At 44.5% G+C, this 24,478-nt stretch overlaps 1 protein-coding gene across 2 annotated transcripts; it reads left to right on the forward strand.

Moving 5' to 3' along the window:
• The first annotated feature begins 261 nt into the window (after nt 1-261).
• LOC110486429 (trinucleotide repeat-containing gene 6B protein) lies at nt 262-24,078 on the forward strand. Of its 2 annotated transcripts, none has more exons than XM_036942433.2 (21): nt 262-505; nt 2,695-2,782; nt 3,059-3,080; nt 4,626-4,985; nt 5,129-7,804; nt 7,891-8,046; nt 8,142-8,326; nt 8,458-8,520; nt 12,837-12,995; nt 13,246-13,380; nt 13,623-13,769; nt 13,973-14,071; nt 14,272-14,467; nt 14,773-14,925; nt 15,056-15,220; nt 15,342-15,485; nt 19,320-19,412; nt 19,543-19,758; nt 21,537-21,607; nt 21,897-22,036; nt 22,334-24,078. In XM_036942433.2, the coding sequence occupies exons 2-21, from the start codon at nt 2,726-2,728 to the stop codon at nt 22,878-22,880; spliced, it is 5,784 nt and encodes a 1,927-aa protein (XP_036798328.2). In that variant the 5' UTR covers nt 262-505; nt 2,695-2,725; the 3' UTR covers nt 22,881-24,078. The 2 variants fall into 2 exon arrangements, with proteins under 2 accessions (XP_036798328.2, XP_021413703.3); XM_021558028.3 differs by having other exon boundaries at nt 270-1,166.
• Nucleotides 24,079-24,478: the final 400 nt, after the last annotated feature.

Consider the following 24,478-nt stretch of genomic DNA (forward strand, 5'->3'; position numbering starts at 1 on the left):
ATTTCCGAGTTACCAGTTTTGAACACCGCATTCATGTTGACGTTTTTGCTAAGGATATTTTAGTCGCGCAATTTTGCATTTGACTAGGATATTTGGTGCATTATTCCTCCAGTGACTTGCCAAGTTAAATAAAGGTTAAATTAAAAAAAACTAAAAAGGGAATAAACATGCATGAGCACGAGTCGTTTCTCTTTGAGACGTTAGGTACATCATTGAAGTATCCCTACTGTTGACCAATCGCCGATGAGGGGGCGTAGACTTCATCGACCGACTTCCGCTTGCCTCGAGAGAAAATAATGGTGTGCCTGAACTGCTGAAAAAAAACATGCCGAGGTCCAGAACAAACAAAAACGTCACAAAATGTCATCATAATATATGCACTAACTGTTCCGTCTGGGAAGCATGCGGACGCCACTAGGCAACAAAAGAGAAAAGCAACAACACGAGGAAACGTCACATAACAAGAGGGTATAAATAAGCAGTCAAATGAGGCTGGTATTTTGAGGTCAGTCTCATGATACAGTATATACTTTGTGTTCTGGAAAATGTATGATGAAGAGAAGAGAGTGAATGCATTGATTATACGTATTATTATCTCATTCGGGAGCTGACTGTAAACCAAAGATGAGAAATGACTAAATCATTGATGAGTTTTTGTTTTGCAATATCTAAGTTCACTGAGTTATGGCAGAGGTTGTTCAGTTTCCACTGTCTAGTTATGGTCCTGGACTGTTGCTTTGGCTTACAACTTTTTCTACCAAACTCGAGAAGTGTCATCTCTGATAACACTCTGGCTAATTGGATGTAAATGACGTCACGCTTAGGCGAGAATACGCCCCCTTGCTGCAGAGTGCAGATATCCATCCAGCCCCCCTCCCTCTGGTCAACAACACAAGCTGCACAGAGAAGCAAAATGGCCGATAGTAAACTAACCGACCTCACAGCGCTTTGCAACCACCAAGAGGTTATACATGTGTAGTTTACAGCGAAAACTACATTCGTACGAAAGGATATACGTTAACTGAATTTCTCGATTGTTAACATTTCGCCTTTTGGTGATGTTATTTCTTATTTGGTTTAGCCTTGAACTACCGTTAGATTGCTAAACTAGCTTTAGCTAAATAGGTCTGCAAGAATTTCACAAAGTACTTTGTTTGATTCCTGAGGTGAGTAACACATTATTTCACACGATGTAACGTTAGGTTTTTCATTACAATGTTGTAAAATGTGTGTGCTATTTTTTTTCTATCCATGTTAAGTTATAAGCGATAGCTAGTTAACGTCAGTCAGCTAAGTTAGCTACAGAGAACGTCACTGAAGTTTTATCGTAGCTTCCTTGGCCTTGTCAGTCACTTCAGTCCAAAAACGACAGTTGATTGTACAGACGTGTGTGTGTGTGTGTGTGTGTGTGTGTGTGTGTGTGTGTAATTGAGAAACACACAATTCAATTAACATTGCTATTAACTATTTTGATAGGCACGGAATACTCAGCTAATCAACAGTATATCTGTGTAGCCGATATGTATGGGTGTTTTTTTAAATTTGTATTTATTTTTAAACTATGTATGGAGCTTAGCTTTGGGAGCTGGTTAGCAAGCCGGCAGCTGTACGTCGTGTTCCCTACTAGGCTTTACCTTTTGAGCGGCAGTTAACGACGTCAGTCGCTCGCACGAAAGGGCTATCTTACAGCTAGTTAGTGTCAATACTATTTTAACAATTTAGCTAGCTAGGTTAACACACGTTTGTGTCGTTGCGTGACTTTGTTCTCGCGGAGTCTGTTTCGTCCGTTTTTTTCGAAGTCCAACGCCACCGGGTGTCCAGCTTGGGGCTACTCTGTACTCGAGCTCGAGGCTGGAATAGGCCTTGGCAAACGTCAGCGCGATACCACCAGGCAAGCTTCTGCTAGCTGATTTGTATTAAGTGGCACTAGCTAGCATAATGTAACGTTAACTATTATGGGAATTGTTTTTTATTTAATGCCGCGTATAGATCCACATAACACAGTATAAATAGTTTTTTTTTGTACTCCAACATTAGATTGCTTGCTAGCTAGTTCTTTACCTCTGACAAATTTGAGCGGCTTAATTTGACTGCTGTCCTTAAATTGTATTTACAGACGAGACTACCACTATACAATTTGGACAAGCTCTTGTCCAAATTGCCAAAATGCCTCCCATAGCGCAAACTTGCATTGTTTTTGTTTCCCATACATGCACTCAAAAGACCACATTTTTCAGCTTACTAGCGTTTTCATTGGAGCGCATTTGTAAAGCTGAGTCAAACAGGGGGACTAAAACTAAATGCCACCCCGTGATACCTGACCCATCTAGCCAACTAGCTCGCTCTATCCTGCACACTCACCTTCTCGCCATCTCTACTAGCTCGCTAGGCCTTGACCTACGTGACAATTAAATATTTCTACCAGCAATTTCCTCTGTTGGTGTGCATGTGTTGCATGTTTGGAGTTGTAATTGTTTGCTTGAAAATGAATAATTCAGGGTGGCTACCACAGACTATTGCCAAGGTTGTGTCTGCTTAATACTATAGTTCTGACAACCTTAACTAATTGTGTAAGAGTTATTTTTGATAAACTTTTGCTTAAACGTTTTTAGGCAAGTTGCAGCAATTGTATGTAACTTGATGTTGATGCCTGTCGCCCAATATCAATGCCCACATCCATTTAAATGTGTCCAGATAAGAGAATCAGGAAAGGGAACAGCAGTTCATGGAAGACAAGAAAAAGAAGAAAGAGGATAAAAAGAAAAGGGAAGCTTCCCAGAAGGTATATAATAACCACTTTTCATCAGGAAATTAGCCCTACATAATTCAGAGTGCTCTGGTATGTTCCTCAAAACAGAATTGTCTGGTGTTTGATCCAGTTTCATGGCCCATTGAAAGTCAGAGCCACACTGTTCCGGCTGTGTTTTAGTTGTAGTCGTGACGGCAATAATGAGTTACTTGACCTGCGCTCCATAGTTGCTTGTGGTATTAGCGCTTGACATTCATTACAATCATATGTGGGCTGTTTCATGGCACTGACGGTCTTCTATACTTTCAGGTGACTGAACAAAAGGTCAAAGGTATGTTTTTTGTTGTTGTAGTCCTGTGTATACAGTACCAGTCAAAAGTTTAGATACGCCTACTCATTCAAGGGTTTTTATTTATTTTTGTAAATTGTAGAATAATAGTGAAGATGTCAAAACTCTAAAATAACTCATGGAATCATGTAGCAATCAGTGTTAAACAAATCAAAATATATAATTTATATTTTAGATTCTTCAAAGTAGTCACCCTTTGCCTCAGAGCTTTGCACACTTGACATTCTCTCAACCAGCTTCACCTGAAATGCTTTTCCAACAGTCTTGAAGGAGTTCCCACATGCTGAGCACTTGTTGGCTGCTTTTCCTTCACTGTGCGACCCATCCCAATTGGTTTGAGGCCAGGTGAGCTGATGCAGCACTCAATCACGCAGCCTGGAGGTGTGTTTTGAGTCATTGTCCTGTTGAAAAACAGAGTCCCTCTAAGCGCAAACCAGATGGGATGGCGTATTGCTGTGGTGTGCCTTGAATTCTAAATACATCTGTCACCAGCAAAGCACCACCACCTCCATGCTGCATGGTGGGAACCACGCATGTGGAGATCATCCATTCACCTACTCTGCGTCTCATGAAGTCACGGCGGTTAGAACCAAATATCTCAAATTTGGACTCCAGACCAAAGGACAGATTTCCACCTGTCTAATGTCTATTGCTCGTGTTTCTTGGCCCAAGCAACTTTCTTCTTATTGGTGTCCTTCAGTAGTGTTTTTATATATCTTATTTTAGTTAACTGGGCAAGTCAGTTTTGAACAAATTCTTATTTACAATGACTGCCTAACCCGGGCAACGCTGGGCCAATTGTGCGCCTGTTTCTTTGCAGGAAATCGAACATGAAGGCCTGTTTCACGCAGTCTCCTATTTGGGCTGAAATCTGGGGTGCAGTTAACTCTGAACTTTTTCTCTGCAGCAGAGGTAACTCTGGTGGTCCTCATGAGAGCCAGTTTCATCATAGATCTTGATGGTTTTTGACTGCACTTAAATGTTCTTAGTGTTCTGTATTGACTGACCATGTCTAAAAGTAACAGTGGACTTTCATTTCTGTTTGCTTATTTGAACTGTTCTTGGTCTTTGGTCTTGGTCTTTTACCAAATAGGGCTATCTTCTGTGTCACAACACAACTGATTGGCTCAAATATATTAAGAAGGAAAGAAATTCCACAAATTAACTTTTCATTCATTGATTCCAGGTCACTACCTCATGAAGCTGGTTGAGAGAATGCCATGATAGCTTTGCGCAAAGGGTGGCTTCTTTGAAGAATCTGAAATGTAAAAATATAAAATGTATTTTTGTATCTGTGATTCCATGGGTTTATTTCATAGTTTTGATGTCTTCACTGTTATTCTACAATGTAAAAATCTAGAAAAACCCTCTAAACTTTTGACTGGTACTGTACATCTGTAACACCCCTTCCATTCATCAAACAAGATAAGGATGAGGGAGGAAATAGTCAAGTTTATATGTTACATAGCATTAGGATGCATTCCAGCTTTGACTTTATTGACGTTCATTCATTTCATTTTCTTTAAGTGCCAGAATTAACCAAGGCCACCTCCACGCAGTCACTAGCCACTCCTGGCTCTGTGTCTCCCAGCCCTGGCCCCACTCCACCATCGTCCCCCTGCCCTGCAACTGGGTTCGCTGTTCCTACGGGCGGGAACAATGCAAACCGGGCGGCTGTGGCCAACGGACAGCCCCCCACCGGAACTCAGCGCTATATGCCCAGAGAGGTGCCCCCACGATTCCGCTGTCAGCAGGACCACAAAGTGCTTCTGAAGAGGGGCCAGCCACCACTGTCCTGCATGCTGCTGGGGGGAGGCAGCTGTAGGGGAGACACACCCCCTCTTTCACAGGGAGATGCCCCCAGTGCAACCACATCTGGATCCACAGGTGGGTCAACATTGAAATGAAAGGATGTGGTTTGGATCTGAAGTTAGCAGTAAAAGGAATATTCGTCCAAGTGTAATTAACATGCTGTTTTAACCTTAACACGGTCCTCAAGTTAACAAAGTATGTTTGCTCATTATCTACAGATCCCAATCTGGGTTCACCTTCTCCTTCACCCCCCCACTCTTCACCCTCATCTTCAGTCGCTGCTTCTTCAACTTATGCAAATTCCACATGGGGGGTGGGCTCTGGCAGCCAGCCCCCTTTTCAGGGCTGGGAGAAGGTGATCGTGGATGGGAGTGACCTTGAAGAGTGGCCCAGCATCGTGGGTGGGGATAGAGTGGGTACTGAGGGAGCAGAGCTGGATGGCCCCAAGAACAGCAGTGCCTCACGGACTGACAAATGCACCCAACAGCATCTGAGGGCAGGAGCTGGGAGTTCAGATAGTCCCTCCCCACCCCACTCTTCCCCTTCGTCACTCACTGAATGTGTCCTGTCTGGTGTCGTGTGGGGCTCTTCCAGTCAGCCTGGAATTGGAGTGGCAGCTGCAGCAACAGAGGGGCTAGTGCTCAACAATTCCAAAGTCTCTTTTCTTCCTGGGGCTCAGGAGAGCCCTCTCAGTGGAATTCCTGGTGCCAACTTCAACCCTAATGCCAACCCTTCAGCCTGGCCTGCCCTTGTGCAGGATGGAACGACAGGGGTTGGTGCAGCTACCACTGAAGCTGTGCCCTCATCCATCACAACATCCTTCTCTGCCAGTACCACCCATACTCATCCACTCTCCTTTGCGAATCAAGCTAGCCATCAGCACCAACTCCATGAAATGCCTGCCAGGGATGGAGCACATCTCCATGGGGACTGGGGGGGCTTGGGGCCGGAGCTTGGAGAAGGACCAAATCAAGGAGGCAGAGTACTTGTGGACAGTGGGGTTGTTGGAGGGAGCGGGAATCTCTCTGCTTCGTCATCCTCCTCCACAACCTCTTCCTCTTCATGGCGAGCCTTGCCTCCCCCCTCTAACCTCAACACAGGTGCCTCTAAGACTGACGGGTGGGACAGATTAAGTGGAGATGCAGCTCAGGGGGAGGAGGCCAACATGTGGGGCTTTGGCAGCCAAGCTGAGAAAGCTGGGTTGGCAGGAGATGAGGCATGGGTCAGGGGAAGTGATGTTAGCTCAAATACCCCAGTGGTATCTCAGGGAGCATGGGATGGGGCTACAGAGGAGGATTGGGGCGGTACACAGGGGTCGACAGGTGTCAGGGGTTCCAGCAACCCAGCAATAGGAAGTAGCGGTGGAGGCGAGAGCAGCAGCAGCAGTGGAGGTGGTGGTGATGGCGGCATATCCCAGGATTCTGCCTCACCAACATTTGCTACTATGACAACAGCTTGGGACAATCAGAAAGGGGTTGGTGCTGTGGGGGAATGGGCAGGTCAAGGTGGCAGAGGAAGTGGAGGCCCCTCATGCTCTAGTGGAGGAGGGTCCAGGGCTGGGAGTCACAATCGGCACCAGGAGCATTCCCGCCACTGCTCCAGCAACCCACCCCCCAACCCTGAAGTGGCCTTACAGAGCATGCTCAGCCGGTCGGACCTGGATCCTAGGGTGCTGTCCAACACCGGATGGGGGCAGATCCAGGTACAGCAGAATGTGGCCTGGGACCTGGATACAGGATCAGCCAGTCAAAATGAGGGAAGCAGTTCCCCTGCATTTCCATCTCAAGCCGTTAATTCTACTGGTCGATCTTCTACTTACCCCGCAAGCAACAGCACAATGACTACTGAACCATCTGCTGGGGCCCACATGCCTACTATGAACACTGGTCCTGGCCCTGTACCTTCAAAGGGTGGCTGGGATGACGAGTCAAATTGTGCTCCATCATCCAACATGCGGAATTCTGCTTCCTCCAGGATGCCAGTGGAAGATATTAATGGCAGCCAGGGAAAGACAAGTGGAGCCTGGGGCGACGTTGGTACTTCAGAGAGCCATGGCAAAGGCTGGGGCAGTGAGGAGCGGGAGGGGAGAGACCGCAGAGGGGGCGGAGGAAGTAACTGGAGAGATTTCGGAGAACGGGGTGGTGGAAGAGGGAGTGGCTGGGGAAGTGGTCAGGAGGAGAAGGGGACTGCAGGGGGTTGGAAAGAGATGGGTAGGGAGGGAGGTGGATGGGAACAAAGAGGGGGAGGCAACTGGGCGCAGCGTGAACCCAAGACAGTCAGTGGGGGATGGGGGGAAGGTAGGGGCAGAAGTGGAGGCAACACAGACAAGGGATTTTGGGGTAACATCGATGACGGAGGCCCACAGAGGAGTTGGGGAAGTGGAGGTGACATGGGTGGCAAACCGCACCAGGACTGGTGCATGAAGCCACATTCAGCACAGATACCAAACAGCCAAGATGCAAAACTGAAAGCCCCAAATCAACAGCAACACCAATCGCAGACCCAACAGCCACCAGGAGGCTTGGGCAGGTCAGGAGGTCCTCCCACCCAGAATCAGAACCAAAGCTCGGGCTGGACTGCTGACCCCATCCCTCAGAACCCTGTTGAGCCTGCTGAGTCCCCTGAACCAAGCGGGTGGGAGGAGCCCTCCCCTCAGTCCATCAGCCGCAAGATGGAGATTGATGATGGCACTTCAGCTTGGGGAGATCCCACCTGCTACAACAGCAAGAATGTGAACCTGTGGGACAAAAATAATGCCCCCTCTGGTCCTCCACCGACACTTCAAGGCCAAACTCAACAGGTTCCCCCTACATCTGTACAACAGCCACCACCAAGGAGACAGCCTGCGATCCCAGCTAACCGTGACTCAAACCCTGGCAATGCACCTGGAATGGGTAAGCTATGCCCGACTTATTCCTTCAAAGGCCAACAACGTGCATTTCTGGCAGATTCTTTAATATGGTCTTCTCTGTATTACCAGGCCCAGGTATGTGGGGAGGGGGTGGCAACCTTGTTGGACAATCTGTGGATAATGGCACTGCTTCCTGGGGTCAAACTTCTGCTGCACCATCTGGCTGGGGAGACCCAGATAACTCAAGCAAAGCTGCTGGTTGGGGAAACCCCTCATCCAACTCTGGTAAGACACTTCAAGTAGTTTTCATTGTAAGGCAAATGTGTTGTTGGTTGTTACTCCTTAGGACATTGCATGATCCCTTTTTGCATGTCCCATAGGCTCAAAGTCAGTGCAAGAGAGCTGGGGCAAAGGAGAGGGCCCAGTTCCAGCCTCTCGACACTCCAGTTGGGATGAGGAGGAGGACGTTGGTGGAGTTTGGAACAGCACAGGCTCACAGACCAGCAGCAACTACAACTCTGGTGGCTGGGGGCAAGGCCCTGGGGGAAAGAGAGGGAACAGCAAGGTATGTTGTGATTAGGGTCTGTTTGCTAAATTTTGTTTTTATATCCTAATCTGTGGAACTATGAAAGACATCTCTCTGATTGAGGGATTATGTTTAGCTACATTGCATGTTTGTGTGTTTGTTCCCTAAAGGGTGGAGGTGGAGACAATTGGATGAACCCAATGACACGACAATTCCAAAATATGGGACTCATGGTAAGCCCTATTAATTATGTCTCGGAAGAAAGGATGGTGACGATGCATTTTCTGTTGAAGGATAGGTCGCATAAATAAAGGACATGGATTTGCATTAGAATACTCATCAAAAGTCCCAATACAAAGTTACACCTACCTCACTTTTCAATTTCTCGAGTTATTACATAGAACTGATCAGAATGCCGAAGTCATGTCGGAAAAACATTTGCGGGTGTGACATAATATGGAGGACCCGGCAAGCCAGTCTATTCCCTATAATGCAAGCCCTCTGCCTATTGGCTACTTAGCTTATTCAAGCCTGTCTCAAAATACAACACTACCCCTTTAAGACAAAAACATCTCTGGTGTCTAGAAATGTACATGTTTTGTTCTCTTGTAGGAAGCAATCACTCCCCTATTACTGACTATAAATTATCTATAACTGGGCTAATAACTTACTAACTAGCAAAGGAGCTCCCGAGCGGTCTAAGGCACTTAATCTCAGTGCAAGAGGCTTCACTACAGTCCCTGGTTTGAATCCAGGCTGTATCACATCCGGCCGTGATTGGGAGTCCCATAGGGGGGTTTGGCCGGAGTAGGCCGTCATTGTAATTAAGCATTTGTTCTTAACTGACTTGCCTAGTTAAATAAAGGATAAAACAAATATGAACAAAATGTGCACCTGGCTACATGCAACTCTTTGATCTCAAAACAACTCCATCTACTCATGACTGCTCATGCCGTAAACACAGTCCAGTTTAAAGTAAATGGCACAGACCCATATATGGCAATGGTCTATTTGCAAATAGAGCTACTGCAGCTCTGATTTGTTTATGCCGCCCCGGGCTGTGTAGTGTATGGGCTGACTAGTGAGTGTCAATGCAATAGTATTCTACTCCGATGCGTTCTGCATACATAAATCTTGTTTTGGTATATTTCATTGATTCGATCACAATTACCACAGTAAAGGGAAACATTGATAGTGTTAACAAGGAAAACTCTAGGACAGTGGTCATTCATTACTGGTGCAGTGCCTGTTGTAGCACTGAGTGGAAATGGGAAGAATGCTCATTTTATGGCTTTTAAAAGTATTGAATACAAAGTGTTGACAGCGCTGACTTAAACTTGAACCCACTCATAAAAAAATATCTTTGCTGTATTCGCTGGGTCTCGTCATGGTTTTGAAAACTCAGTATCAACTTTGCTGTAGTTTCCTTTTATGCCTGCTACGTTTCTGCAGACAGTCATCTGAGCCATCTGATTGGCCAACGGTAGACCTATAGTGCACTTGATTTGCTCTCTGGGCCCACCGGGAAGGCAGAGATTGTGCCTTAAGACACATAAAATAGTTCAAAATGGCAACAGTTCTCCTACCTGGCGCACAGGGCAGCTGAATCTGGTTCGCTTACTGGCAACAGCGGTAAAAATAGTAAAACAATGCTTTATCATTAGGTTTTTATTTGGCGATCGACTAGCAATGCCAACACGATCAACCGGTCGATCATGATTGACCAGTTGGTGACCACTCAACTTTGTAGAGCAGTGAAGTTATATCTTGTGCATCTCTGTGGGCTGATATTTCTGCGCGGCAGTCCCAGGGAGCTGTGCGGCATGCGCGCAGCTTAGAGGGAACATTTGGTTAGCACTGCTTGAGTCAGCCAGTTGCTGTCAACACTTAGCTTACAGCTATGTTAAAGTAAACCAAAGTTTTAGAAATACATAATGTCCCGTTATCAAATAATGTTACCAGTTATCTTAGCAAGCCAGCTAATTTTGTTATTTTTGCCTGCCAGCTAACTAGTCTAGCTATCCAATCACCACTGTCGACATGGCTAAGTAGTAAGCCAGAGAACAAAACAAAAGACAGCAGATATAAAGTGAAGAGAGGGGAGACTTAACAATTGACGGCTGAGTTAGCTACCAAAGTCAAAGAGCCAAGGAGAGGACTTCAGAGGGATAGTCTGCATGCTAATCCAATAGTGAGTTAAAGGTGAATTTAATTAAAAAATAAATAAACATTTAAACCAGGTATTTAACGAAGTTTTCATTTACAACTGCGACCTGGCCAAGATAAAGCAAAGCAGTTCGACACATACAACAGAGTTACACGTGGAATAAACAAACATGCAGTCAATAAACTGTATTTATACAGTGTGTGCAAATGAGGTAAGAGAAGGGAGTTAAGGCAATAAAATGGGCCATAGTGGCGAGGTAATTACGCTATTTTCTATTTTATTTATTTTACCTTTATTTAACTAGGCAAGTCAGTTAAGAGCGAATTCTTATTTTCAATGACGGCCTAGGAACAGTGGGTCTGCCTGTTCAGGGGCAGAACGACAGATTTTGTACCTTGTCAGCTCGGGGATTTGAACTTGCAATATAGCAATTAAACACCGGAGTGATAGATGTGCAGAAGATGACTGTGCAAGTAGAGATACTGGGGTGTAAAGGAGCTAAATTAATAAATACAGTATGGGGATGAGTTAGTTGGATGGGCTATTTACAGGTGCAGTGATCTGTGAGCTGCTCTGACAGCTGGTGCTTAAAGTTAGTGTGGGAGATATGAGTCTCCAGCTTCAGCGATTTTTGCTGTACGTTCCAGTCATTGGCAGCAGAGAACTGGAAGGAAAGGTCGCCGAAAGAAGGAATTGGCTTGGTGGGTGACCAGTGAAATATACCTGCTGGAGCGTGTGCTGCGGGTGGGTGCTGCTATGGTAACCAGTGAACTGAGATAAGGCGGTGTTTTACTTAGCAAAGACATGTAGATGACCTGGAGCTAATGGGTTTGGCGACGAATATGAAGCGAGGGCCAGCCAACGAGAGTGTTTAGGTCGCAGTGGTGGGTAGTGTTAAGTTCATGTTTTAAGTTTCCCTATATTTCTGTTATTACTGGGCTATCACTCTGTCAAGAGTGCGCCTGCGTGGGAAGTTTGGTTGTTGATGGACCTAGCCTTGAGTGGAATGGCAACCTTGTAGTGGGTATATATGGTATAGTAAACTTTGTTAAACTGGAACCTTGTCATTTCGAGTTAACAGGTAGTATATGGGGCTTTGGTGACAAAACGGATGGCACTGTGATAGACTGCATCCAATTTGAGTGTTGGAGGCAATTTTGTAAATTACATCGCTGAAGTCGAGGACCGGTAGGATGGTCAGTTTTACGAGGGTATGTTTGGCAGCATGAGTGAAGGATGCTTTATTGCGAAGTAGCAAGCTGATTCTAGATTTAATTTTGGATTGGATATGCTTAATGTGGGTTTGGAAGGAGAGTTTACAGTCTAACCAGACACCTAGGTATTTGTAGTTGTCCACATATTCTAGGTCAGAACCATCCAGACTAGTGATGCTGGACGGGCGGGCAGGTGCAGGCAGCAATCGGTTGAAGAGCATGCATTTAGTAAATCCACATTGAATTTACATGGTTTCTCATCACTGCTGACACTCGATGTACCAGTTGGAAATCGAGCAGGGATCGTCAACTGGATTTAGCAGGACTATTACATTTTTTTTTTTTTTTGTGAGTGGACGATCTGGGGGACCGGAACATAATTACAAATCATTCGTAGTCTGCAAATGATCCACGGCAAGCCCAAACAACAGATATATTTGACTACAACATAATAATTTAAAACCGTGCTTACATTTTTATACGATTGTCTCTTTATTATGCTTGGGAATAGTTGGAACAGATTTCCAAAATAAAACTCACTTGGATCTGATTTATTGCTGTTTTTACAGTCTTATGTCCAATGAACCATACCATTTGTTTTAATTTTTATATAGATTATTATAATTGTTTTTGCACACAACTTGACCCAAATAAGGCCACCAGTTGGGGAACCCTGAAATAGAGCTTGCAGTCTTCACAAATAACGCTCGGCACAACACCTGGTTTCATTATGAATCCTGCCTTCCACTGGTTATACTAAGCCATCGAAGTCCTCCGGGGTGAAATGAGCACCGCATACAGTAGATGTGCACCCGGTTCCCATACTCCACCAAACACACAGGAATAGAGGCGTTGCAGTTTTTTGCATTAATTTATATAGTTTATTATTTGTGGATGCACATAGTATCTCACTATGAATTGGAATGTAATTACATGCTAGCATGGCTAGTAGCTAACGTTACCCAACTGGAACTAGCTAAGTAGCATCAATTCTCAAGATGTTGAGAAATGGGTAGTTCTGAAGATATCTTTAAGTTAGTAAATGTTTAAAAAATGCTGAAACATAAGTCTTTATAGTGATGGTTAACCAGATCGTGACAACTAAGTTACTAAGTCTTTGATCACACTGTTACCTTGAGTAAAAACTCAAGTGTCTTATTTTTAATAGGGCGAAGACTTGAGTCTTGATAAAAAGTTGGAAGGAGATAAGAGAGGGATGAACGACTACAGCGGTGAAATGCGGAGAGGAGGAAGAGGTGGCGGAGGCTACCGTATGCCCAGTTCCAAAGACATGGGGCCTGGAGACATGGGGCCTTACAGTGACAAGGTAAGTGAGTCATACTCCTGTCAAAGGGTTCAAGGTGTCCTTGAAGCTATGCTTAGCAAAGTTTGCGTGATCTGTCGATTGGCCTAGGTGGAGGAGGATAGATATGTTGACCCTATCATTAGCTAGCCAGCTAACATCAACTAGCTTTTTTTTGTCAACTTACTTTATTGATTTTTTCCTTTTAGCAGCTCTCACTTTAACTTTTTATCATTTCATATTTAACTACTCTTCTATATATCCATCGTTCCAGATGGGTGGTCATGGTTTATTTGGTGGCAGCGGTGGGATGCCTCCGTCTCGGGGAATGCACCAGCCTGGGATGCATCCCATGAACCCCTCCCAAGGGTTACGCGGACAAGTCCCTCATCAATTCTTGTCTGCGCAGGTACGTTGCCTGTGTTGTAATGTTTTTATTTAGAAAGTTGCTCCACGTGGGGTATGAGCAGGTGCTCTAACATTCAATAACAATATATTTTCCATCTTGTCTTTAGATTACCATTTTGGAATATTGGCCAGGTTATCTAACAAAGCTTTACGTTCTTTATCTAAGAGCATTTTTCTTTCTCCAGCATCCACAGTCCTAATACACATGGTGATGCTTCATTTTTATTTTATTTCACCTCACAGGTGCCGGGCCCGATGCTAAAGCAGATACCCTCTCCTGGCAGCAGTGTTGGAGGAGTTGGTGTCGGAGGGGTGTTCCCACCTCAGCTCTCCCCACAGCAACTTGCCGTGCTTAGTAACATTTACCCCCATGTGCAGCAGTTCCACCTGGTAAGTATCGTCTCCGCCTCGATGTTGTGGTTCAGGCCGTCTGAACCATTTATCACAATTTTCAAATTTGCTCAGTAATTCAAATAATCTTCTACTGATTGGATATCAAGTAATTGCCACTGTAAAACTGCTACTACACTGGCTCTATCAGTGGAATAGAATAGTAAAACTACTTTGTGCCTGTCAACTCCATACTCCCCCAGGCTTGTCAGCTTCTTCTGCAGCAGCAACAGCAGCAGCAGCTCCTGCAGAACCAGAGGAAGTTGCCCCAGCCTATACGCCAGCAGCCTGATCCACAGCAGGTACTGAACGTCCCATAGTAGTGTAGTGCCTTATCACTATACATATAGCAGTTCGGACTAATTTAAATATTAGATTCAATAGTTGTGCTACACTTTCAGTATGTAGTAGGTTTCTAGCCAGCTTGTCTTTCGTCTCTTGATGCAATGTTTTGTTTATGTACATAGTTTTCAATCTTTTCTCTTACCCCATGTCTTCATAGCTGGCTAGAATCATGGCTATTCTGCAACAACAGAGACAGCAACAACAGGGAGTGGTGGGCGGAGGCAGTGGGAGCTCCAAACTGTCCCCATCTCTTGGAGGGGCACCAAAACAGCCGATGGCAGACTCGATGCCCCACCCTGGTATGGGTGGCCCCTTGTCAGATCTTCATGCCAAAACTCAGGGGATGTACTCTGGTAAGTTGCTTAGGTTTGGTCTCTCTAACACATCTTAGTCCAATTTGTCAGTTTAGAGCAGTCTACTCAGTATGATTTCAAAGGCAAACCATTACTGAATCATATCCAACTAATTTGTGTAAACCGTAGCTCGTATATCACTGTTGCCGTGACCCAAGTCTTTCATTTAAATCCCCTAGCAGCTATTCCGTGATGTTTGATTTCAGGGGGATTACACTGGCCCAAGTTTTACCAACACAGCCATCATCTTTGCTCATGACTGCATTGAATGAATCATATGATAATTTTTTCCCCCGGTATCTCAGGGCTTGCTCCCGGAGGCAACCTGTCTGGGCTGGAGCTGGGCTCCATGGTGGGGGGGGTGAAGGATGGAGGAGGGCAGCAGTCCCGCTTCAAATGGATGATGGAAGGTCACTCTCCGGCCCCTTCTCCCCCAGATACAGCCCATCACAAGAATGGTGAGTCATTAAAGTCCAATATCTAGCAAATGACACGAATAATCATACCAATATAAAGCCATAAAAGGAAATGCCATGTCAAACGGACAAATTATTTGTATTTCTGTTTTTGTTTTGTGTGCTATTGCAGGTCCTTTACCCATGGCCATGAAAGTTCGAGAGGGCTCCCCATATTCACAGTATGAGTTGCTCGGGGTTGATGATTTGGGAATGCCCCCTCAGGGCCCTTCTGACAACTGGCACCGTACCCCTGGAAGCAAGATGGGCATGGCTGGGACATCCAGCTGGCCCCCAGGTAAGTTGCTTTCAGTACCCCTAATGCACAATTTTGAAATGGACGTATGAAACATTGCAGTTCTAATAAATGTCAATATTGCCAAGCTCAGTAGTCTTCCCTGTGGTTTCTGTGGTGACAGAGTTCCAGCCTGGAGTGCCCTGGAAAGGCATCCAGAGTGCTGACCCGGAGTCTGACCCTTACATGACCCCTGGCAGTGTTCTGGGCTCCCATGGACCCTCCAGCCTCAGTGACTCTGACCACCAGTTACTGCGAGACAACACAGGTACTCACTGTTTAATCACTGCTTCTGTGTAAGTATTGGATAAGATTAAACCTATTTGCACACCTTGGGCTGTTGCAGGGACCGTATTACTATCACACTGGTGGTCACAAAGGCAGTCGACTGCCTGGTGGGAAAAGCATCCTCCATTCACTATTTAAGTGCAAAGATTACATTTTTTAAAATCCTGCTGCCCCTGTTTTGGTACAGGTGCACGACAATGGTCCGTATTAAATCAAAACAAATTTCACATATATATTTAGTCTGATGGGTGACAATTAGGGTTGCAAAGGGTCGGTAAATGTCTGGAAATTTTCCATGGGAAGTTGAGCCCTGGAATTTGGGGCATTTTGCTTAAATTCATAGCTTAAACAGTGAACCTTTTTTTTGTAGGATACATATAAGGCAATTCTAGGTCTTGTGGCATATTTTGGTTAAACTATCCCCAATTCAATGGAATTGCAATCCTCTGCATGCACACTCTTCCATCACATGTACAGCTGATTCTCAAGATCTTGCACACTAATGAGATGCTGTTGAGCCCACACTACTACATTGTCTGAGCCAAGGACTACATGCTTTCTGGTAAGTTTTGATTACAACACTGGGTGGGGTGAATATATTGTATGACATTATTTTTTTGTTAACTAGTAATTAGGAGCCTACAGCAAAATGTTTAAATCATTTCTAACTTAACAATTTCTGCTAGTTAGTTTTTTGATACCATGTGGGTTTTAGTTTGCATGAGCCTGCTAACTGAGGAGTGTTAATCCACCTGTTTCCATACATATTTCATTTTAAAACATTTATCTTAGGAAGGAGTTGTTTAATCTAACTGCTTAACTATTTATCTGTACATGGAATTGTATTTTTTTTTTTTTTTTTTTTTACATATCCCCCTAATCTTTACAGGAAAATGCCACAGGCACTATCTGATGTGTGGAGACATTTCACTGCAGCTAATGTAGAAGGAAAAGCTGTGTACATTTGCAAGTATTGTGCCAAATCATATGTGAAGAATACAACAAAGATGCAGAATCATCTGGCCAAGTGCATAAAGTTCCCTCAGCGCTCACAACAAGCAACCTCTGACAACTTCTAGTCGAGGTGAAAATGATGAATCAGACACCTTATCGATAGCAACGGCTCATGGTCCTCCTGGAATCAGACTTTTTTTGACTCAATGTAGGAATGTAGTCAGAGAAATGCTGATCAATGTCTTGCTCGAGCTGTGTATGCAACTGGTTCACCTCTGATGCTCACAGGAAATGTGTATTGGCAGATGTTTCTGAATGTTCTTCGCCCAGCATACACCCCTCCAACCAGACATGCTTTATCTACTAATTTTCTGGATGCAGAGTTCAAGTGAAGGTCAAGCAAATCATAGAGAAAGCAGACTGTATTGTAATCATCTCTGATGGGTGGTTGAATGTTCGTGGGCAAGGAATAATTAACTACATCTCCACCTCTCAACCAGTATTCTACAAGAGCACAGACACAAGGGACAGCAGACACACCGGTCTCTACATTGCAGATGAGCTGAAGGCAGTCATCAAACCTTAGACAACAGAAGGTCTTTGCACTGGTGACAGACAATGCTGCGAACATGAAGGCTGCTTGGTCTAAAGTGGAGGAGTCCTACCCTCATATCACACCCACTGGCTGTGCTGCTCATGCATTGAATCTGATCCTCAAGGACATCATGGCACTGAAAACAATGATACACTCTACAAGAAAGCCAAGGAAATGGTTAGGTATGTGAAGAGTCATCAAGTTATTGCAGCAATCTACCTCACCAAGCGAAGTGAGAAGAATAAGAGCACCACATTGAAGCTGCCCAGCAATACACATTGGGGTGGTGTTGTCATCATGTTTGATAGTCTCCTGGAGGGGAAGGAGTCTCCAAGAAACATCCATGTCACAGGCTGCCGATACAGACAGCCCCATCAAGAGGATCCTCCTGGATGATGTATTTTGGGAGAGAGTGGTAAGCAGCCTGAAACTCCTGAAACCTATAGCATTAACCATTGCACGGATTGAGGGAGACATTGCCATCCTGTCTGATGTTCAGACTCTGCTTGCAGATGTATGAGAAGAAATCTGTATTGCTTCACTGTTTCTCCAAGCAGAGGAAACTGCAGTTTTGAAATACATCAAAAAGTGTGAAGACTTCTGCCAGAAGCCCATACATGCTGCAGCGTACATGTTGGACCCCAAGTATGCTTGGCAAGAGCATCCTGTCTGGTGCAGAGATCAACAAGGCCTATGGTGTCATCACTGTGTCTCGGCACCTTGGCCTGGATGAGGGCAAGGTTCTTGGCAGTCTGGTGAAGTACACTTCCAAGCAAGGGCTTTGGGATGGAGATGCAATATGGCAGTCGTGCCAACATATCTCATCAGCCACCTGGTGGAAGGGACTTTGTGGATCTGAGGCGCTTTCCCATGTTGCCTCCATTATCCTCCAAATCCCACCAACATCAGCCGCCTCAGAGCGCAACTGGTCCTTGTTTGGGAACACACACCAAAGCACGCAACAGGCTGACCAATACAAGGGTTGAAAATTTGGTGGTTATATCCGGGCAAATTTGAGGCTTTTTGAGCCTAACTATGAGCCATCCTCAACAGGGTTGGAAAGTAACAGTGAAGATGAGGCCTCAGAGTCTGATGTTCAAGAGGTGGACATTGAGGATGTTCAGGGAGAAGACATGGAAGCCTGAGAGGAAGACAACCAATGCTTTAGTTTCTAGACTATCATTTTACAGATATGTTGAAAATGTTTTTGGGAGATGCGATGTATCATTCAATATTCCTTTTTTTTTGTTCAGTGAGAACATCACAATTCATTGAATTAAACTTCAACTCATAACAAATATTTGTTCTATTGGAAGTATTTAATAATTTGCAATTGTCTACTTATAAGGTAAAAAGTTTGTCACCATATGGTAAATGTATCCAATGCAAAAAAACACATTTAAATGCTATTAATATTCATTTGCATATATTCTCAAAAATGTGCAACCTTTGTGGCAATATTAGCAACTAAAGTGGCCAAATAACTTCTTAAAGTTTAAGCACAATCAGTTTTAAGGGTGTAGAGCCTTAATAGCATACATGAGCAGTGAGTGCGTTTTCAATTTTGGGGATAATTTTCACCCTGAAAATGCACCTTTTTTTATAATCAAAGCATTCATTACATGCATATTTGCATTCACTTACTTTTGATAATGGTGTTTTCTACTAATGGAACATTTGCGCTTATAGCTGTGCTCATTGCTCTGCTTATAATGTGAAGAAATAGCCTTAATGTTCTGATCTGTTGCGTCAGCCACATTGCGTAAATAAAAGTTTATACTGGTGGTTGTATTAATTTGGGATCTATTGCATCCCACAACTGGGGATGCAACAGCACAGGGGCATTCTCTAATATGAACAACTTTAAGATCCAGTCCAATAGTTGAGACTGAGCTGCTAACTAAAGCTGTGTAAATTGATAATTTATTGAAATTAGCTATGTTTCCCTTGTGTTCTGGGGAACACCACAATCCTGGTGGTGAGCGAGGAGGAAGTGGCTTGCTATTTTGCACATTCCCAGGTTAGAGGTGCGGATGGGGCCAACCCAGGGGCGGCCCAGGGCTCATCAGAAACGTGCACAGCAGTGGCTTGTAGGCTGTGTGGAAGCCAGGAGATACCAAATGTGTTTGTTAATTTACGATCAATTACTGTGACAGTTACTTGATTGTAAGTCACCAACTGACAGTTTCATGACTTGCCACAGCCCTCGGCACAACATATGTTGTATTGCAGGATTTCTTGACACATCCTATCTCTCTGTTGCAGGGCCAAACCCCTCCCTCAACACCTTGCTGCCTTCACCAGGTGCCTGGCCCTACAGTGCCTCAGACAGCCCCCTTGGCAATGCACACAGCACAGGTGACATTCTCTAATATATGAACAACTTTAAAGTCTCATATTTGACAGCATGAGCTGCTAACCAAAGCTCTGTAAATTGATGATATATTGAAATTAGTTATGTTTCCCTTGGTCGTGCTTGTTTCTTCAGCAAAGTACTCGGAGTACAAACCCAGCTGGCCCCCAGAGCCCATCGGACACAATAAGCCGTGGAAGACCAGTCACGTCAGTTCCCAGCTGCCACGCCCCCCTCCTGGACTGACCAGTCAGAAACAGGCCTCGACTTCCCCATGGAGCAGCGGAGCCCCGCGTTTGGCCAGGGGCTGGGGAGAGGGCGGGGGCAGTCAGGATTCAAGATTTGGGACAGGTAATATACAGTGCCTTGCGAAAGTATTCGGCCCCCTTGAACTTTGCGACCTTTTGCCACATTTCAGGCTTCAAACATAAAGATATAAAACTATTTTTTTGAAGAATCAACAAGTGGGACACAATCATGAAGTGGAACGACATTTATTGGATATTTCAAACTTTTTTAACAAATCAAAAACTGAAAAATTGGGCGTGCAAAATTATTCAGCCCCCTTAAGTTAATACTTTGTAGCGCCACCTTTTGCTGCGATTACAGCTGTAAGTCGCTTGGGGTATGTCTCTATCAGTTTTGCACATCGAGAGACTGACATTTTTTCCCGTTCCTCCTTGCAAAACAGCTCGAGCTCAGTGAGGTTGGATGGAGAGCATTTGTGAACAGCAGTTTTCAGTTCTTTCCACAGATTCTCGATTGGATTCAGGTCTGGACTTTGACTTGGCCATTCTAACACCTGGATATGTTTATTTTTGAATCATTCCATTGTAGATTTTGCTTTATGTTTTGGATCATTGTCTTGTTGGAAGACAAATCTCCGTCCCAGTCTCAGGTCTTTTGCAGACTCCATCAGGTTCTCTTCCAGAATGGTCCTGTATTTGGCTCCATCCATCTTCCCATCAATTTTAACCATCTTCCCTGTCCCTGCTGAAGAAAAGCAGGCCCAAACCATGATGCTGCCACCACCATGTTTGACAGTGGGGATGGTGTGTTCAGCTGTGTTGCTTTTACGCCAAACGTAACGTTTTGCATTGTCGCCAAAAAGTTCAATTTTGGTTTCATCTGACCAGAGCACCTTCTTCCACATGTTTGGTGTGTCTCCCAGGTGGCTTGTGGCAAACTTTAAACAACACTTTTTATGGATATCTTTAAGAAATGGCTTTCTTCTTGCCACTTCCATAAAGGCCAGATTTGTGCAATATACGACTGATTGTTGTCCTATGGACAGAGTCTCCCACCTCAGCTGTAGATCTCTGCAGTTCATCCAGAGTGATCATGGGCCTCTTGGCTGCATCTCTGATCAGTCTTCTCATTGTATGAGCTGACATTTTAGAGGGACGGCCAGGTCTTGGTAGATTTGCAGTGGTCTGATACTCCTTCCATTTCAATATTATCGCTTGCACAGTGCTCCTTGGGATGTTTAAAGCTTGGGAAATCTTTTTGTATCCAAATCCGGCTTTAAACTTCTTCACAACAGTATCTCGGACCTGCCTGGTGTGTTCCTTGTTCTTCATGATGCTCTCTGCGCTTTTAACGGACCTCTGAGACTCTCACAGTGCAGGTGCATTTATACGGAGACTTGATTACACACAGGTGGATTGTATTTATCATTAGTCATTTAGGTCAACATTGGATCATTCAGAGATCCTCACTGAACTTCTGGAGAGAGTTTGCTGCACTGAAAGTAAAGGGGCTGAATAATTTTACACGCCCAATTTTTCATTTTTTGATTTGTTTGAAATATCCAATAAATGTCGTTCCACTTCATGATTGTGTCCCACTTGTTGTTGATTCTTCACAAAAAAATACAGTTTTATATCTTTATGTTTGAAGCCTGAAATGTGGCAAAAGGTCGCAAAGTTCAAGGGGGCCGAATACTTTCGCAAGGCACTGTATATCTGGATCAACCCTGTAGCGATTTTAACTGTTTCCTGGCCAACTTGATACAAAATAATGTATAGCTGTTGGGTTTTCAGAACTCATTGTAGTAAGATATTTATTATATACTGGCTTTACAACAGACAAAAAAGATTGGAAGACTACCCTCTTTCTCTCTTCCGTAGGCTCAGCGTGGAGTGATGGTGTGGCCTCCAGAGGCAGCTGCTGGCTACTGCTCAGCAACCTCACCCCTCAGGTACAGACAGAGAATTGATAAAGATGTTAGCACTAGCACCAATGAGCAGGGAGCACCAATATTCTATCAAATGACCCAGTGTCATGCGTGACCAAAGTGTAATTGGATTGTGAAGTTGGCTGATCCATTTAATCAATTAAGGATTGCATGAATGGCATTGGCATGAAAGGGCTGCTAAGGGAAAAACAGAATGGGAGAATGTAAAAGGTCAGGCAGTAGAATTAAACAGTCTCACACTTGCCCACCACAGACACACTGGTATCCCACTAAGTTTTCTGTTCCCCTACAGATCGATGGTTCCACACTACGGACTATCTGTATGCAGCATGGCCCCCTGCTGACCTTTCACCTCGGCCTGACCCAGGGCAGCGCCCTGATTCGCTACAGCACACGTCAGGAAGCAGCCAAGGCTCAGGGTGCACTGCACATGTAGGCTACTACTCCTCTACACACCAACAAACACTGGGCTGCTGACTAGTGTAATGCTAAATGCCTGTAATGAAAGATTTACAAATTTGACCTAATGTTAGCTCCATGCAGCATGTTTTAAAAATCAGTTATTGCTTGATTTATATCATTGCAAAAAATATATTAATCATTGCAATCTTGAGCATTCAGCATTCAGATTATAATGCTGAATCAGAGCCTGATGACCATTCAGTTAGTAAATGTTCTACTACTTCACCTGTTTTACTAAAGGACACTGCCCTATTTTGTTTTCTCCAGGTGTGTTCTGGGAAACACCACAATCCTAGCGGAATTTGTGAGTGAGGAGGAAGTGGCTCGCTATTTTGCACATTCCCAGGTTGGAGGAGCGGAGGGGGCCAGCCCAGTGGCAGGGGCAGCCCAGGGCTCGTCAGGAACGCGCACAGCGGTGGGCAACAGAGGGGGCTCCCCGGGGAGTGAACGAGCAGCAATAGGAGCAGGAAACAATTTGGGTGGGAACAGCGGGGGAGGAGTGGTTCTGGGTAGTGTGGGGCCTTCCGGCTGGCAGAGTTTGGATGGAACGGGCAGCTCTCCAGAGGCCACCTCAGCCCAAGGTCCTGGGCTTGGTATTTTTGCTCAGTGGAGTGCCAACGGGGCTGGGAAAGGGGTAGGGGGTGGGGTGGGACGGGTAGAGGGAGGGAGGTCTGGGCTCTGGGGTGGTGTGACTCCAGGTTACTCCAGCAGCAGCTTGTGGGGTGCACCCCAAATGGAGGACAGGCACCAAATGGGCAGCCCAGCTGCCCTGTTGCCTGGTGACCTGCTGGGAGGAGGGGCTGACTCCATCTGACACACCTTCACATAAGAATATATTTAGACACACGACATACACTGGGAAACACAAATACATATAAATGACTAAATATAACCACGTAAACACACACGCAGAAATGTGAGACATGCTTACACACATTCTCATGGCCAGACTTAAGCTATTCTATAAACATATGCAGGGACTGTTAGATGTTTAAGGCCTTTTTCCACAGATGAAGACTACAACTGCTAGACTTGAACCTGAAATTAAAGTCTGTCGGTCTGAGAGACTGGCTGGATTGCATTGTGCTTAGTAGGTGATTTGATGACAGACTTACATACACATGCACACACCAAATACAAACTAGCCTTCGGACAGATGGGCACTGTAACAGCATTACTCGCGTCATATAGGAAAACTACGTGATGCAGGACAACCTGCAGTTTCCATTCATGTACCTTATGGAGACTGAATCAAAACACGTGCAAACACACTGCTCTGATTGATGACAGAACTGTGTCTTATTGTGTATGTTAGTGTCTGTTTTGTAAGGTTTTTATTTTGAACAGTGGAATACTGAAATGTAATTGTTCCTTTCAAATGCTGACCTCCTACTGTTTTCTCTCAATCACGTTTGTTACTGTTACTATGATAATTGTTGAAACTCTGGCAGTATGAGGCAACATTGCATTTCTCAGAGTGGGATACTGTGTGTGGAATACTCAGTGTGTATGAATGAGACCAAGTGATAAACCCCTGTGTGTGAATGTGAGGATAATGTAGTGTGCATGTTACTGCCTGTCATGATTAGTGTGCGAGGCTGCTTACAGAAGGTCTATAAATCTGTTTTGAGTGCATTGGTATACTGCTGACTGTGTGTTCAAGAACATTGGCACTAATGCTTAGTTTTATTTTCTCATTTTAATATTATTTTTGCAGACTGTCTTTTTTTATTGTCCGAACTGCAATAATAAACATTTTAATTTTAATGACAAAGAGCTGAAGGCATATGTATTGAAAAAAGGACATGCCAAATCTTATCAAACTGTGGAGTGGTGGGGGGTTGTTTACAAGACACAGAAAAGAGTTACCGTGTGTTTATATGTTTCGTGTATCGTTTTAAATTAAGACAGGCTTTAACACTCCTGTTCAGTGTTTCGTTTTGAGATTTTACAAAGAAATTTATTTAAAAAGAGAACAAGATTAATAATAAAGATTAAAGTATTGGCTTCTACTTGTCTTGTGGTCATTGAGAATTGTCCATCTATACAGAATGGCCTCTTATCCTCAGGTGTCCCAACACCGTTCACACGGGTTCCTGTGTCTACTCCACGTCACATGCACTCAAATAAGCCTGTGTCCATCTGCTATGCCATCTTAACCAATCCTATTTACTGTACACGCCACACAGCCTGTAAGAAGCATGTGCTTCTCCAGTGATCTATCATTTGCGGTGCAATTAGTATGACAGTATTGAGTATTAAAGCCTTTATGTGAAAAAACAGATGGACCACTTTGATGGGTGTGGGGGCCACAAAAAAATCTGAACGCGTGGCTGCAGTGGCTTGCGGGTCTGAATACCGATATCCATAACCACATGTGCAGTCGGAGCCAGCCCTAGCCAATTGGGGAAT

This window comes from Oncorhynchus mykiss, chromosome 13, assembly GCF_057628025.1.
Source record: "Oncorhynchus mykiss isolate SJ-2025 chromosome 13, ASM5762802v1, whole genome shotgun sequence".
In the NCBI taxonomy this organism is placed as follows: domain Eukaryota; kingdom Metazoa; phylum Chordata; class Actinopteri; order Salmoniformes; family Salmonidae; genus Oncorhynchus; species Oncorhynchus mykiss.

Coding starts and splice junctions, on each gene's coding strand:
- LOC110486429 (XM_036942433.2), top strand. CDS start 2,726: ATGGAAGACAAGAAAAAGAAGAAAGAGGATAAAAAGAAAAGGGAAGCT. Junction 7,805..7,890: donor TGGCAATGCACCTGGAATGG/GTAAGCTATGCC, acceptor CTGTATTACCAG/GCCCAGGTATGTGGGGAGGG. Junction 19,413..19,542: donor TGGCAATGCACACAGCACAG/GTGACATTCTCT, acceptor TTGTTTCTTCAG/CAAAGTACTCGGAGTACAAA.